The sequence below is a fragment of the Semicossyphus pulcher genome, unplaced genomic scaffold (assembly GCF_022749685.1).
Source record: "Semicossyphus pulcher isolate SPU_LCO1_2020_fin unplaced genomic scaffold, fSemPul1.0.p SCAF_10, whole genome shotgun sequence".
NCBI classification, from domain to species: domain Eukaryota; kingdom Metazoa; phylum Chordata; class Actinopteri; order Labriformes; family Labridae; genus Semicossyphus; species Semicossyphus pulcher.
Window position 1 is genome coordinate 13,448,954 of NW_027211604.1, and position 13,304 is coordinate 13,462,257.

Sequence of the window (13,304 nt, forward strand, 5' to 3'; positions counted from 1 at the left end):
TATTGATGCAAGCGCCCAGGTGATTTTCTTCTTTATAAATTGTACTCTACTCTACTAGTTCATACCTTTTAGACATAGTAATGTGGAAGGCCGTTCTTGGCTGTAAAAGACTTCTTTATGGACTCTATTTCACAACTGATTGCCTTTTAAATGTTGATCCTCAGAATTTAAAACAAAAAGGCCGCTCCCTCTTTCCCCCTCTTTCCTTTTGGCATCTACCTGCAAGCCGTCTAGACAAGGAAGGTGTTTGTTTTCCTTCATCTTCCTCTCCACTCTGTCCTAAGCCACCAGACTTCTCTCTCAAACAAAAGAGATTTAGCTGTGTTTTCTTTGCAGGTGATGAAATGCAGTCACGCTACCTTGCACTGATAAGAAGTCATGTGGGACTAGGTGTTTCTTAGATCAGGTGTTGAGTGTGCAACGTCGACTCAAGAAAGAAGTATGTACCCGACTGTCACATACCTTTACATCACCTCTGTTTTTACTAGACTAGAGAATGAAAATCATCCTGTTGTTTTATTTTATGTGACATGTGTACCTTTGGCTGAAGCCAGTCCCTCTGCTTTCACTTCAGTGATATGGAGCTGCTGCATCCCGTCCTCGTCTATGACTGCCACAGAGAAACCTACAAACATGGTCAGAAAGTAAAGATAATCAGACATTCATTATCTTAGGCCTCTTCGCAACATCTCAAAGTGACAGTGTGAACTGCTGCCGCACAACTACCCAGCAATTAGATCCACTTAAGGCAAAATGCACTCACACTGTGTCGCCCCCCATTAGTCATTAACAGAGCATGACTCAATGAAGTCTATTACTAAATCAATTTTACACTGAATTTAAGAGAAACTGAGTCTATCTAGTTCAAAAAAAGGGTGCGTTCAGGAAAGAGCATACCGTATCCGATGGTGCAGGACTCGGCTTTGTCAAAGCGGATCACCTTTGTAGCTTTGGGGCAAATCTCGATCTCTTTGTAGAGCTGCAAACACAAGAAAATCACATTTAATTGGCAAAATATGGAGGGAGAGCGGTGTTAGCGGGCTGGAGAAAGTCAAGGTCATGTTATCACTCTTAATAAAGAACGGGTAGATTCATGTTTTATTCAGGCTCCTTAACAGAGCAATCACACGTGAAGGTTGTCGGGTCAAAATCCAGGTCGAGTCTGAGAAGCGAGTGGGTGCTCGACGAGGTTTTGACCCCGGCAGCGGGAGAGAGCGCGGGCACAGCTGTGTGTATGAAGCAACAGACAGGAACAGAAGTCTGCACTGTGTAATGGGCTTCACCGCGGAGAAATAATAATGTCATATCATAAGGATGAAAGAGGGTGAAATGAGTCACTGATCAAAGCAGGGAGATAAAAGGCCTCTTGAGGAAAAAGAGCGAGTTATACAATGACTTTGCTTTGAGGCAGAGTTCAGTGTATCACCTACAAAGAGCCGTCACAAAGAGGGTACGTTTTGGGGTTTACGGTGGCTGAATAATGCGAGGGTGAGGTCTTTTACAATGAGGGCGATTGTTTAATGAATAATAAGAGAACAAACACACAAGTAGTGCACATCATACACTCTAGAGTTGCATAATTTATAGCATATGTGATGAAGCTTCTTTTGCATCCTGGGAATTTTGTATGCACTGCGAATCAAATCTGCAACCGAGTCATAAAACATGCACAAGCTTGCATTCAGATCTGCCAGGAATGAAACAAAAGTGTATTCATAATAAGGTGAAGCCCCCAAAATACAAATGGGACTTTGTGTTTTTACTAAAAAATTAAAGCTTTGAATTTCAGCGCAGTTAATTGCGTATTCTCCGTCTTTCAGGACTTAGGATGGTTGTTTTAATGTAGTTTAATGTCTAAAAATATGGGACATTCCCTGTATTGTTTTAGTTTTATTTTCACTTATTAACACAGAGCTTTAGTGCGTGTTTCCTCACCAGATCAGAGATGTCCTCTTCAAGTTTGGGAACATAAAAGAGCATCTGGTTGTCGATCCACACCTTCAAACGCAGGTAGTGGCAGGAGGGGTCTAAGTTGTGCGTCTGGAGACAAAACAGGACAGAAATAAAGAAAATGACATCTTAGACAGAAGGAAACTCCTTAAATTTGGCAGCCGTAACATTCTTCTTTCAAAATAAGACAGACATAATCACTCTAATTACTTGTGGTTTATTCTCCCTGTGATTTGAAGCCAAACCTTTCTTCCAATGTACCAAGAAACACATATTTTAAACTCACCTGTCAAAACACTATTCCCTCTACTACTGCCACACTATAAAGCTCATGAAATCCCCCGATAAAAGGAGACGCATGTATATAAAAACACTATGTATCCAGTCATGTATGTAATTCACATATATCTGCATGCATGTTACGCACAGGGGGGCATGATTTAGACGCTCCAGTTCCCTGTGACATGTTTATGGCATGCATGCACACAAGCGCCGACACACTTGACGATCAGCTTTAAACGTGTGTTTCAACCGACTCTGACGTGGATCCTACACGTATCATTAGGGATCTTTATTCTAGTGTGTTTCTGACTGAGACCAATTAGGGAGAAGAGGAGATGCAGCAGAAATAAATTTGACAAGACTGAGTGAGACAGAATTGTGCAGCGTATATTTTATGTAAAAGGGATGTCGGCGACACACCGTGTTCACTTTGCTGCCTTCCTAGAAGCATCAGAGACGGTCTCACATCTTAGGTGTTCTCTGCTACATATTCAGATTGATGTTCGCGGAGACAGCCTCTGATAATCTGCATCTAATTATCCGTGTTGTTTTCCTCCTACCAGGCGGTGAATGTGAAAAAGTTGTTGCCTGTCTTCAGCTGTCAACAGCCTGTAAAAAAAGTGTGATGTCATGATGCTTATGTAACCACTTGCGGTATTCTAAACTCCCCTCGACAGAGCTGCGTGCAGTTTTACGAGACGCGTTCCTCAGGATTGCACTTGTTTGACAAAGCTGTTAAAATGAATAATTTTCACGCTCAACCGACTGTTAACAGTTTTGCTGTAGAATTTCTTTGTGTCTAGATGTGTAACTAACAATAAAAAAAATGCACCTGTCACTCCAACATTTTAAAGAAGCGCAAAGTGTTTAGTCTGTAATTATCTCTCCTTGTGCAGCAGGCTTATAGCTGGAAAATAGTCTTCAGCACTGTGACGTTCACAATGCAATACAGTGAGCACGTCAGGAATCTTGGCATTATTGTGGATTCAGACCTGAGCTACAAATATTAACAGCATTTTACCACTTACATATCAAAACTCTGATCATTCAAATCCCAACCTGATGCTGAGAAAATAGTCCGTGCATTCATTTCATGTAGGCTAGATTACTGCAATGCTCTATATGCAGGGTTGTCCCAACGATCGGTAAGTCGCCTCCAGCTCAGCCTCACACGTACAAGAAAAGCACTTCATTGGCTCCCCGTACAATACAGAATCACATCCAAAATCCTATTATAAGTCCATAAAGGACTCAATGGTTCAGCTCCTGAGTATATTTCTGACCTGCTCACAGACTACAACCCAATCCGGCCCCTCAGGTCATCAGGTGGAGGTCTTTTAGCTGTACCCAGAATTAGATTTAAGTCTGGTGAGGGGGGCCTGCCTGTTACTGTGGTCCTTCTCTCTGTAAAAAGCTGCCTGTTGACCTGAGGTCCATCACAACTGTGTCTACTTTAACTCAAAACATATTTATTCTCCAGAGCATATGAATAGTTACTCTGTGTGTGTGTATATGTGATCGCTTGTGTTATACGTGTGGCTTTGTTTGTCTATGTCCTCACCTGTGGTGTGTCTGATGTACATTAGATGCACGTTTAACTGATTTGATTTTAAATGTTGTTCTTGATTGTTTTTATTTTTATGTGCTTTATTAATAAAATTGCAATTGCTGCTGCTGATGGCCCACCTTGCAGACAGCGCTCAGGACTTCCAGCGACGTCTCCCCGGGCTGTATGATGGCCAGGACGGGCTGATTGCTGGGCAGACACACCCAGGAGGGAGTCAGGTAATCAGGAACCCAGATGTCGCTGTCTACGTTTGGCTGAGGAACACTTTTCACCGAGCCCTCTCTCGCTTTCTGAAAGTACAACACACACAAAAGGGGGTTTATGCATCTTTGAGTAGTCCTTGTGGAAACAGAAGGCACCTCATAATAAATTCAATGTTATCATAAAAACCTTTTACTTCCATATTCTGTTATCCAAAATTAGAAAGGCTGAAATAATCTGCCTAATTCAGGATTATTGCCCGTCTTGGTCACAAAAGAAAGCAGATTTGCTCGGACTGATTGGACTAATATGATGGAAGCTGGCCTGAAAGCAGCAGCAGATCTGATTACAACATGTAATTCATTTATGTTGATGAGCGCCTCCTGATAGAATTGTGTCCATGCGTGGGTGTTTGTTTCATACAGTATGTTTGTGCTTTCGCAGTTTCGTGTGCATTCAGTCCAAACCATAATCTGCAACCTTTAAGGCCCATCAGTCTGACCCCCGACAATCTGGCAGCCGTGTCACGCTCGCCTCTTCTACTCGACCTCACGCTGTCTGTCACTGATACCTTATCTCCTCCTTTCAGGTAACAGCATCCACAAACTCGTTTATTCTTTCATCCAACCCCCACTAATAATTGCCTCTCCTTCTGGTGCCCCTTTTCTTCTATCTGTACATCACTCCATCATCTCCCTCCTCCCTGTGTTTTAATTCACGGCAGACAATCTGCTGACGGTTACCAATCCAGCCCGGTGGTCCCCGTTTAAGTAGACTGATGGTGATCTATGTGTGTGTGCGTTGGAATTATTGCAAAGGTGGAGTTAAAGTGAGACAAAGAGAAAGACAGACGGAGTTAACTTAATACTAACACAACACAAACGTAGTTATAAAGAAACACACATTTTCTCAGACAGACAACAGACCGGGGGGCCCAGAACTAGTACCTCCCCCCAGCTCCCTGAACTCCCCAGCCCCGCTCGGCACCATCTGGCTCCCCTCCTGGCCCATCCAGGATTCCTCTGCTGGGGGGGGGGGGGGGGGGGGGGTCCCAGGCAGCCCACTACACTCAATTTTCCCTCTCATTTTTTGCCATGAGTGGGATTCCCCAGAACAAACACCGTATTTAAGCCATCAGATGCGAACACTTGGAACAAGTGTGCAGAAGATGCTCTGTGCTACTGATGCAGCATTTCCTGCTTCATCTAACTGAAGCAATGCATTTCTTTAATGTCATCGCATACCCTGCCAGCTGAAGCAGCGGCGTGGGTGGAAAGAAATCAATCTCCTATGGTGCCACTGGGGGCCTCCGAAGTCAGAGTGCGTGAGTGCTGCTGAGTTTTCTTCCATCTCCTGAGTTCAGACAGAGGCCCGTCTGCCCCCTCCTTTTCCGCATCTCTGCTGCCTCTTAACATTTCTCATAAAATATGGAGCTGCTGTTCTTGTCCTCGCACAACCCATGGGTAATCGGACATTTTCCTTACACTTCATATTAATTTATCATTTACCAGGCTGTAATGGCACTACTGGAAACCTACAGAGCTATGACAGCTTTTGGATGATCTATTTTTCTCTTTGAAGATGCGATTCATTATTTGCAATTGTCTGTAAATTGTGGTCAGTGCCATGGAGACACAAGTGAGCACAGATGGTGTGCCTGGTCCTTTGGTAGCAAATGTGTAATTTGTTGAAACATCAGAAAGCTAATGATCTGAATGTATCAAATCAGATTTGTCTCAGCGGGATTAGCAGACAGAAATATCTCCCCCCGGTCGATTCTCTGTGATGCTGATAGAGTCGGAATCGCTCGGAGCAAATGAAAAGAAGAAAATGGGAATCTGTCAGCACTGATCTGGAAATAGTGTTTGACAAAGCTAAAAAGGTAGAGGGCAAGAACAAAGATATTATGTGTGCTTATGACACAGAGTGGACTGCAGTAGGAGAAAAGAAAACAGGAGTTATAGACCAGAGTAAGGAGGAAGAACATCTGCAGACGATCAAAAAGATTGCTTATTTAACACATATAAACTGAAGAATCACCTAATAGCACTGAGGAGAGTCAAGATTCTGCAGCTTTTAAAAATTTCAGAGCCAAATTTCTCCTCTCAGCTCGCAGAGAGGTGGATGTCTGGAAACATTAAAGCAGGAGGCTTGGAATGACCTCAAAGAAATGCTCAGTGATGCAGAAGGGTGCAGGGATTTTGTGCTTCCCGTAGATAACCCCCCGTCCCAAATGAAGAGCCAGAGCACCAGAAGGATCTCGGTTTAAGTAAAAGGACGTGGAAAATCCAGCGATGTACATGGCCTCGGGGTCTAAAGGAGCCCATAACCCATTATTCAAATACAAAGGTTCATCAGATGCACCAGTGATTTTCATGTTCGCTTATAAGAAAGGCAAACAATGACAAGGAGTAAGCCTACAGCTACACGAGCTCTGCTTCTCTGTAGTGAAAGCCAAACTAAGAAAGGCGGGGGGGAACTAAAAGTTTGGCCTTAGGAGGGTTATTACTGTACATACATAAAAAACCACTGTATCAGTTGGGCCTTTGTCATCTTGCTTGGGCTGCAGAAAGGGCAAGGACCGCAATAGAGAAGGAAGAATGAAGCTTTGGCCTGCTTGCATCTTATTAGTTTCTGATTCATCTTCATCAATATTAGAAAGAGGCACAAATACATCTAAAAATGAGAATTCTGTTTAAGTCTTTAAAAGTAAGGGACATTTGTAGTGTGTTGGTTTTTTACTCTAGCAAAGCTCTTACCGATCTCTCACTGGCCGAGTCTTCAAACATGCGCTCCAATGGCTTTCTCACCGGCTCCATCCCTTCAACAAACACCTGCAACCACACAGGGAACAGTATATCACAACTGCATCCAAACATGTTCAATACAGAGCAGTATAACGACACTAAAACCCTGTCCAACCTGCGTTAAAACTTCAATGCATAACCTCTATTACTGTAACACAATGATACCTGGTTGATTGAGGGGTGTCCGGTGGTCTTCCTCTTTGAGGTGGTGTCCAGACCCCAGAGGGAGGAGAAGCGGCTCCGACGTTTACTGAAGGTTCGAGGCACGGCCTGGTTCCTCTTCCTGATGCTGCTTTCTGTGCGGGCTGACACCTGTGACAGCGACAGTTACAGAAAACATGAATCCCATGGAAAGAACCTCAAATATAGAGTTTGATGATAGTGTTTTGTTACACTGTTAAACAGGAGGAGACTATATAGTGGTACTATGAGAGCAGTGACCGCCTGTGTTTCTTTCCTTTCACCAACCAACACATAAAAACACACATTCAGCTGCACAGTTCACACTATGAACACTTTCACCCTCTCATCTCTTTCACTGATCCACCACACAATAAACGACTCTTGGCGTTTCTGGGTTAATTCACATTGAACTACTGAGCTATGAGAGCAGCTCTGACTCACTATATGGCACAATGATACATACTCTGATGCACACGTATGTACGTTCTATGTACGTGCGCACAAGCACATACTGTACTGTGTGTGGGTGTGCGCTTACTGCTCTCCTCACCAGGCAGTCACTGCTCATCAGACAAACACATGCCAAACATAATAGGTCAAACTGTCTTGAAGACTTTTCTTATGCAAGATGCGCGCAGAGGCATTTTTACAGTCTACTGTGTTAAGATGTCTCTTTCGGTTATGGATATTAACAGCTGTGATAAATAAAAGGAACTACTGTGGAGAGTGGAAAAAGAAAAATTACAATGTTTATTTTTTGACCAAGAAAAACAGCTAGGAGTTGAATATAAGGACAGTTTTGCTCCAGGCAATGTGAAATTGCTAATTGTTTATGGCAAAGCATTTCATTAATGTTCTTTTCTTTATTCTCTTAATGTGTTTCATTCTCGAGTTCATTTAAAAGACTAATTTGAAGCGTGGCAAATGTATAACTGTGCTCAAAATCCTGCACATTTAAAGCAGACTAATGTACCAGTTCAGTTTAAAAAGGAGAACTTGGGATGTGATAATGAATATGGAAAAACACAGATGGTTTGAGATGGAGGAAAGGAAAGAGGTGAAGACAGATAAGGAAGAGGAGAAACTACGGGAGATAGAGTAGGAAGCGCAGAGAGAGACAAAGGAAGTGAGGGTGTAGGCAGTAAAAGGAAGGGGGGGGTCAACAGAGCACAGAGTGTTAAGCCTGTTTGTGGGAAAGTGCCTCAGGGATGGCAGCTTACTAACAGAGTTCATATTGATCCACCAATCACAAAAAAACACTATGAACCTCTGATGTTGTGTGTGTGTGTGTGTGTGTGTGTGTGAAGGACTGCTTCCTTCTCTCCGCTCTGCTCTTTGTTTCCTGGATGATGTTCGGTACAGCTGCGTGATACTCAGCAGCGTGTATATCATTCCATGTTTGGTCGTTTTTCAGTCTGTACATTCTTGAAACGCTCAAGGTGACAACACGCGCACGGTGCAGAGAGACTGAGCTAATTATTTGGCTTTTAGCCACAGGCTAGAGCAGCCGACGTCATGTGAAGTTTGTGGAGAGAATGATCTGAATGTAAGAGGCGATGACAGCGCGTGTGCAGGTATGTAGATGTGAGCATGTATCTTAAATATAGGGATCCTTACAAGGAGCCAAACTTCAATGAAAAATGTGTGATTTTCTGAAGTGAGAACAAATGTGTTTGGTGCTCATTTGCTGGAGCTTGGGGTTAAAATTGTCACAGTTGAGAAGAGTGTTTTTGTTTGAGTGGATCAAAATACTTTTACATCACTCAGAGTCGATCTGAAAGTGAAAAAATGCAGTAGTGAGGCAGAGGTTCAATGGAAACCAAAGATGTTGCAGCTGCAGATTTACAATGGATGTTTCTTATAGGAAGGATGTAAAGAGGGTTTGAAGTGTCAGCAGGAGTAACCCCAAGAAAAAAATTCAATGCTCATGTGAACAAATGGTCAAATAAAGTGTATAAACTTTAAAATATTTCCGTAACCTAAAGTTTTATTATGTTTTAGACTGCCGCTGCAAGTTCTCTTCATCTTGGCTTTGAAGATACAATCCACAAACGGCACCTCTGGCCTGATTTGGGCTGCTGTTTAGATTTAGGCTCTTAGAATAAAATCTATTTATCCGTATCCAGCTACTTCAGGACAGCTGTAGTGGAGCTACCGTGCAAAGCTACCTGCTCTTACATAACCTTTGTTAAGGTCTGTTTAACCTTAGGTAACATGCAATGCTTATTAGTTTGCACATTTGTCAAGCAGGCAGAAATTCTTGCTTTCAGTAGGCGAACAGAATGTGACAAGCCAGATAAACACACCCACTTTACAAGCTGGGCTGCTACTGAGGGTCAGGTATTGGAAACCTCTCACACAAAACATGTAGAGACACGTGGGGCAGAATTTGAGTTTTGGATTAAGGGGAGTGAAATTACAGAAAGTTCTGGAAAGAAAAGACACGAGGACTAAAAACGTGTTTGAGTGAGTGAGTGGGCGCGTGGACATTTTTTAATCGTACCAGCGCATGGAAGGAAGACACGGAGAAGATGCCCAGTCGTCCCATGGCCAGTTTGGTGGGACGCGAAGCGAAGCCCAGCAGGCGTTTGGGGTTGGGGGGTTCGCCGCCCTGCAGACTGGCCAGGTAGCAGCGACAGCGGAAGAGATCCATGTGAAACCGCTCCAAGTTCTGCTCCCACAGGAAGATCTAACAGAGGGGAGAGAAGAGTGAAAGATTCAGCTATGGAAAGGCTCCAGATAAAAACCACAACAGTGATAAAGAGAAGAAAAACAGATAAAATATGCATAAAAGATCCTTATTTGTTCGGTTTTTATTTGGTCATTTCAGGAGGAGTGAGATGTGGGAGTACTGAAGCCCCTGTGGAGAGGTATTACTCAGCAACACAACCCCCACCAGTCCTCGACCTGCTGTGCTATGTGCAATGTATCACAGGGTGGGCCGTGGGAGGTGGAACAGAGTGACACACACACACACACACACACACACACACACACACACACACACACACACACACACACACACACACACACACACACAGAAATACTTGAAATGAAACACAATCTGGACTTAACCAAATTGCACCGGTTCCTCCTCTTACCTATTTGTTCCAGGACAAAATGGAAGCAGCTTCCCTTTCTTTGAGTCTCTAGTTAAGCACAGCTCCCAGGCCTGTTTATGTATGTAAGAGCATTTTGTAGACTCAAGTGGTTCCAGATACAGATCTTGAAAAAAGAAGTCATTCAGATTGCCTCTTTTTGATCCCTAAATTTCAGCTAATGTGACTTTATGAAAGGCAATCAAAACTGAGTGTTCTGCATGATTGAGATAAACTACCTCCTGGTGCTTTTTTATGCATTTCCTTTTATACATCAGCTAAATGCCACACACATACAAAGAAACGGAGGCTTGCTCAAACAAGGAGGCCTTTTGTTTTTGGGCACATTCTTAAACTCTCTTGCATTTTTTTCCCCCATGCAATGCTGTGTGTACAGTTAGCTCCAGACATGCATGGAGTATTAATAAAGCTGCGGTCTCACTGAAAGTGAACAAACATTATGTAAGAAGAGCTTTGAGATTCCAGCTGTGACTTGTTTCGAAACATCTATCAAATATGTAAGGATTAGCGAGAGATTTCAGGTTCACCTGCGCCTGCCTGCTAACGTGTGCATCGCATGGGTTCCAACATGTGTTGGGAATATTCTAAGATGTGCTCATAATGAGCGCCAGTCGGAATATTTGAAGCCTTCTGTCTTTGCGAGAACATTTGTCGCAGAGGTTTCAGTGTGTGAGAGCATCCAGTGCTGTTCAAAGGTACAAAGATGAGCATCTGTAGAGACCCTTCGGTGTTTTCACTCAACTCAACAGGAAGCGTCAGTCACTCGGCAGGGTGCTCGACACATGTGATCACAAACATGGTTCATATCAGCATCACATGGACATAACGTATGACTAATTAGCAGGCTTATTATATAAAAAGACTCCATGACACTTGAGGAGCTCCTTTGTTTTTGATCTTGCGTATTCGACTATTTTCACTTGACTCATATCTCAGCACCCATACCTGCTCCAGTATGGTCTTCCTCTTCTTGCCGTCAGTGACGGTGGACAGCTGCATGTCTCCCATCTTCTTCATCTTCTCGTCCATGTCGATCTTCTGCTCCAGCTTGCGGATCTCTGTCCGCAGCAGTCGCACCGTATCCTCCCTGTGATGCTGCCGAGCCAGAGCGGCGGCACACGCCGAGTGGATCGCCGTGATCCAGTTCTCCAGTTCGGTCTGGCCTGACGTCTGACGGGAAAGAAAAATGGGGGAAATAAAGGTGAGTTTTCTGGAGAATCCGTAAAGGACTTAAAAAACAGGAAAAGAAGCTGACAGCTAAAAGAATTGATGTCCATCATCAGCCTCTGCGATAGGGTGGTCATTATAATCTCATCATCGTTTTATCACTTATCTTCCCGTTCATTGATCGAATGTCACACCGGACAGCTGCCGTGAATATAAATAGACACATTTTAATTTTAGACAATGGTCAGTGTGGTGGATCACTGTCACAGTCTGACAGTTCGGCCTTTAAACATGTCAGACATGAAACAAACACACAGACACAGGACTGGCTTATCTCCCACACATGGCTAAATGTCATGTACGACTGTGCCACACAAACATATCTCCCAGGGGACGTCAGGTCTCTTCTTATTGCCAGCCATCTCCGTCTCTTTTGGTGATCTGCTGACCCCGTGTCCTCTTGACGAACAAAGAACTGACTGGAAAGCAGCAGTCACACATGTGTGGTGTTTAAAATGAAACGTCTGCCTCACCTGGAAGAGAAAGGCGTCTCCCACTGAGTTGCTGAGGCAGAAGACAAAGTCTTTCTTGGGGTGTTCAGGTACAGCCTGGACGATGCTATTCTCCACCCACAGTGCGTGTTTAGGAATGCTGTTATGGTCGATCCCGGAGCGACAGTCGGACTCGTACAGGAAGAGGGTGCAGCCTTGAAGAATGCATGAAAGAAACATGGAGAGAAAAAAAAGCAGAAAGGTCGGTTTCTTGCTAATGTTGGAAGGAGTCCTGTATTTACAATTTGATTTGATTTCTTTTGGAACCACGAAGCCAAACAAGGCTTTTAAGCATTAAATTGTTATGATATGTAATGGACATAAGGACGCCGGGGCAGGCAGAAGGCGGCTGCAGATGCTGTATCTTGTGCATTTCACGAGGACGAGATTGGATTAGACGCGGTTGCCGGCGGAAAATTAAATTGTGATGAGGCAGGGGAGAGGAAATGTAAGACCACACAGAAGAGTGTGAGAGACAACAGTAGAGGTGACAACCAAGGGCAGGGACGGTGCAGAGAGTGATGTGATTACAGGCTAACAGGAGAGGGAGAGTGGGAGATTAAAGAGGCTGGGGTCGGGATAAGATGCAGCATTATTGTTGCACTGTTTTGTTTGGAGTAAAAGTTTGTTTCAATTTTCAAATCCAAGTCATAAGTGATTGATATTTATCAGTTGGGGAAATATTAACGACCAAATATAAGTCAAAATAAAAAAAGTTTGGGAGTCTATGCACCTTTAAGAGAGACCCAGTAATGTTTCCACTTGCGCTTCGTTGCAGGTTCCACCTTCTTGTTTTTCTTATGAACCAAGAAGTTCTTCACAGCCAGAGCTCCTGCTTTCCTGACCGTGCCCTGTGCACAGCCAATCAGAGTGTCTGATGGATAAGCGTTACTGAGCGTGCCGCTGCTCTGCTCGTCACTCACGGCGGAGCCAGCCTCCTCTGTGCAGTCCCGACCCTGATGCGTCTAATGAGAGAGAGATTGGAAAAATGTAGTTATATCAAACATGTTGATGATCTATCTGTATTTAAAATACACACAAATTAACTTACCCAGGCTTGATTGTCCAGCTCCTTCCGGAAATTCTCATACACTCCTCCCCTGACTCCCTCGCCGCCCCGTCCGTCTCCTCCCCCTGCGCTGCTGCTCCCGCTGTCGCTCCCGTTGAACACGCTGCTCTCGGTGGCGGAGTACACGGAGAAAGAAGCGGACATGGCTTTGCAGCGCCGGGACACCAACTCTCCGTCCCCGTCTATCTCCGTGGCGACACCATCGATGCCGCTGTCGCCGTACTCGCTTCCCTCGCCCAGAACACCCGAAATATCCTGTCAGGAAGGAAAGTAGAACTGATTACAACTATGGATTATGAATGCATATACAGACACAAATATGTTTGGATAACAAAAATATCCACACACAAATAAACACTACAGCTGCACACAGGCCTGACCTGATTCTGGGTTTATATTTGTGTGTGT

General features: G+C 44.0%; 1 protein-coding gene across 2 annotated transcripts in view; it reads right to left on the bottom strand.

Moving 5' to 3' along the window:
• The window catches only part of tiam1a (TIAM Rac1 associated GEF 1a), a 53,498-nt gene that overhangs the window by 19,392 nt on the left and 20,802 nt on the right, over positions 1-13,304 (bottom strand). For both annotated transcript variants that reach the window (XM_069667193.1, XM_069667203.1), the window contains 11 exons: positions 12,879-13,151; positions 12,561-12,792; positions 11,810-11,982; positions 11,055-11,279; positions 9,494-9,679; positions 6,973-7,119; positions 6,760-6,834; positions 3,919-4,089; positions 1,936-2,040; positions 898-979; positions 539-625 (listed from right to left, as the gene is read on the bottom strand). In XM_069667193.1, coding sequence (XP_069523294.1) covers positions 539-625; positions 898-979; positions 1,936-2,040; positions 3,919-4,089; positions 6,760-6,834; positions 6,973-7,119; positions 9,494-9,679; positions 11,055-11,279; positions 11,810-11,982; positions 12,561-12,792; positions 12,879-13,151 — 1,756 coding nt within the window. The remainder of the gene's footprint in view (positions 1-538; positions 626-897; positions 980-1,935; positions 2,041-3,918; positions 4,090-6,759; positions 6,835-6,972; positions 7,120-9,493; positions 9,680-11,054; positions 11,280-11,809; positions 11,983-12,560; positions 12,793-12,878; positions 13,152-13,304) is intronic.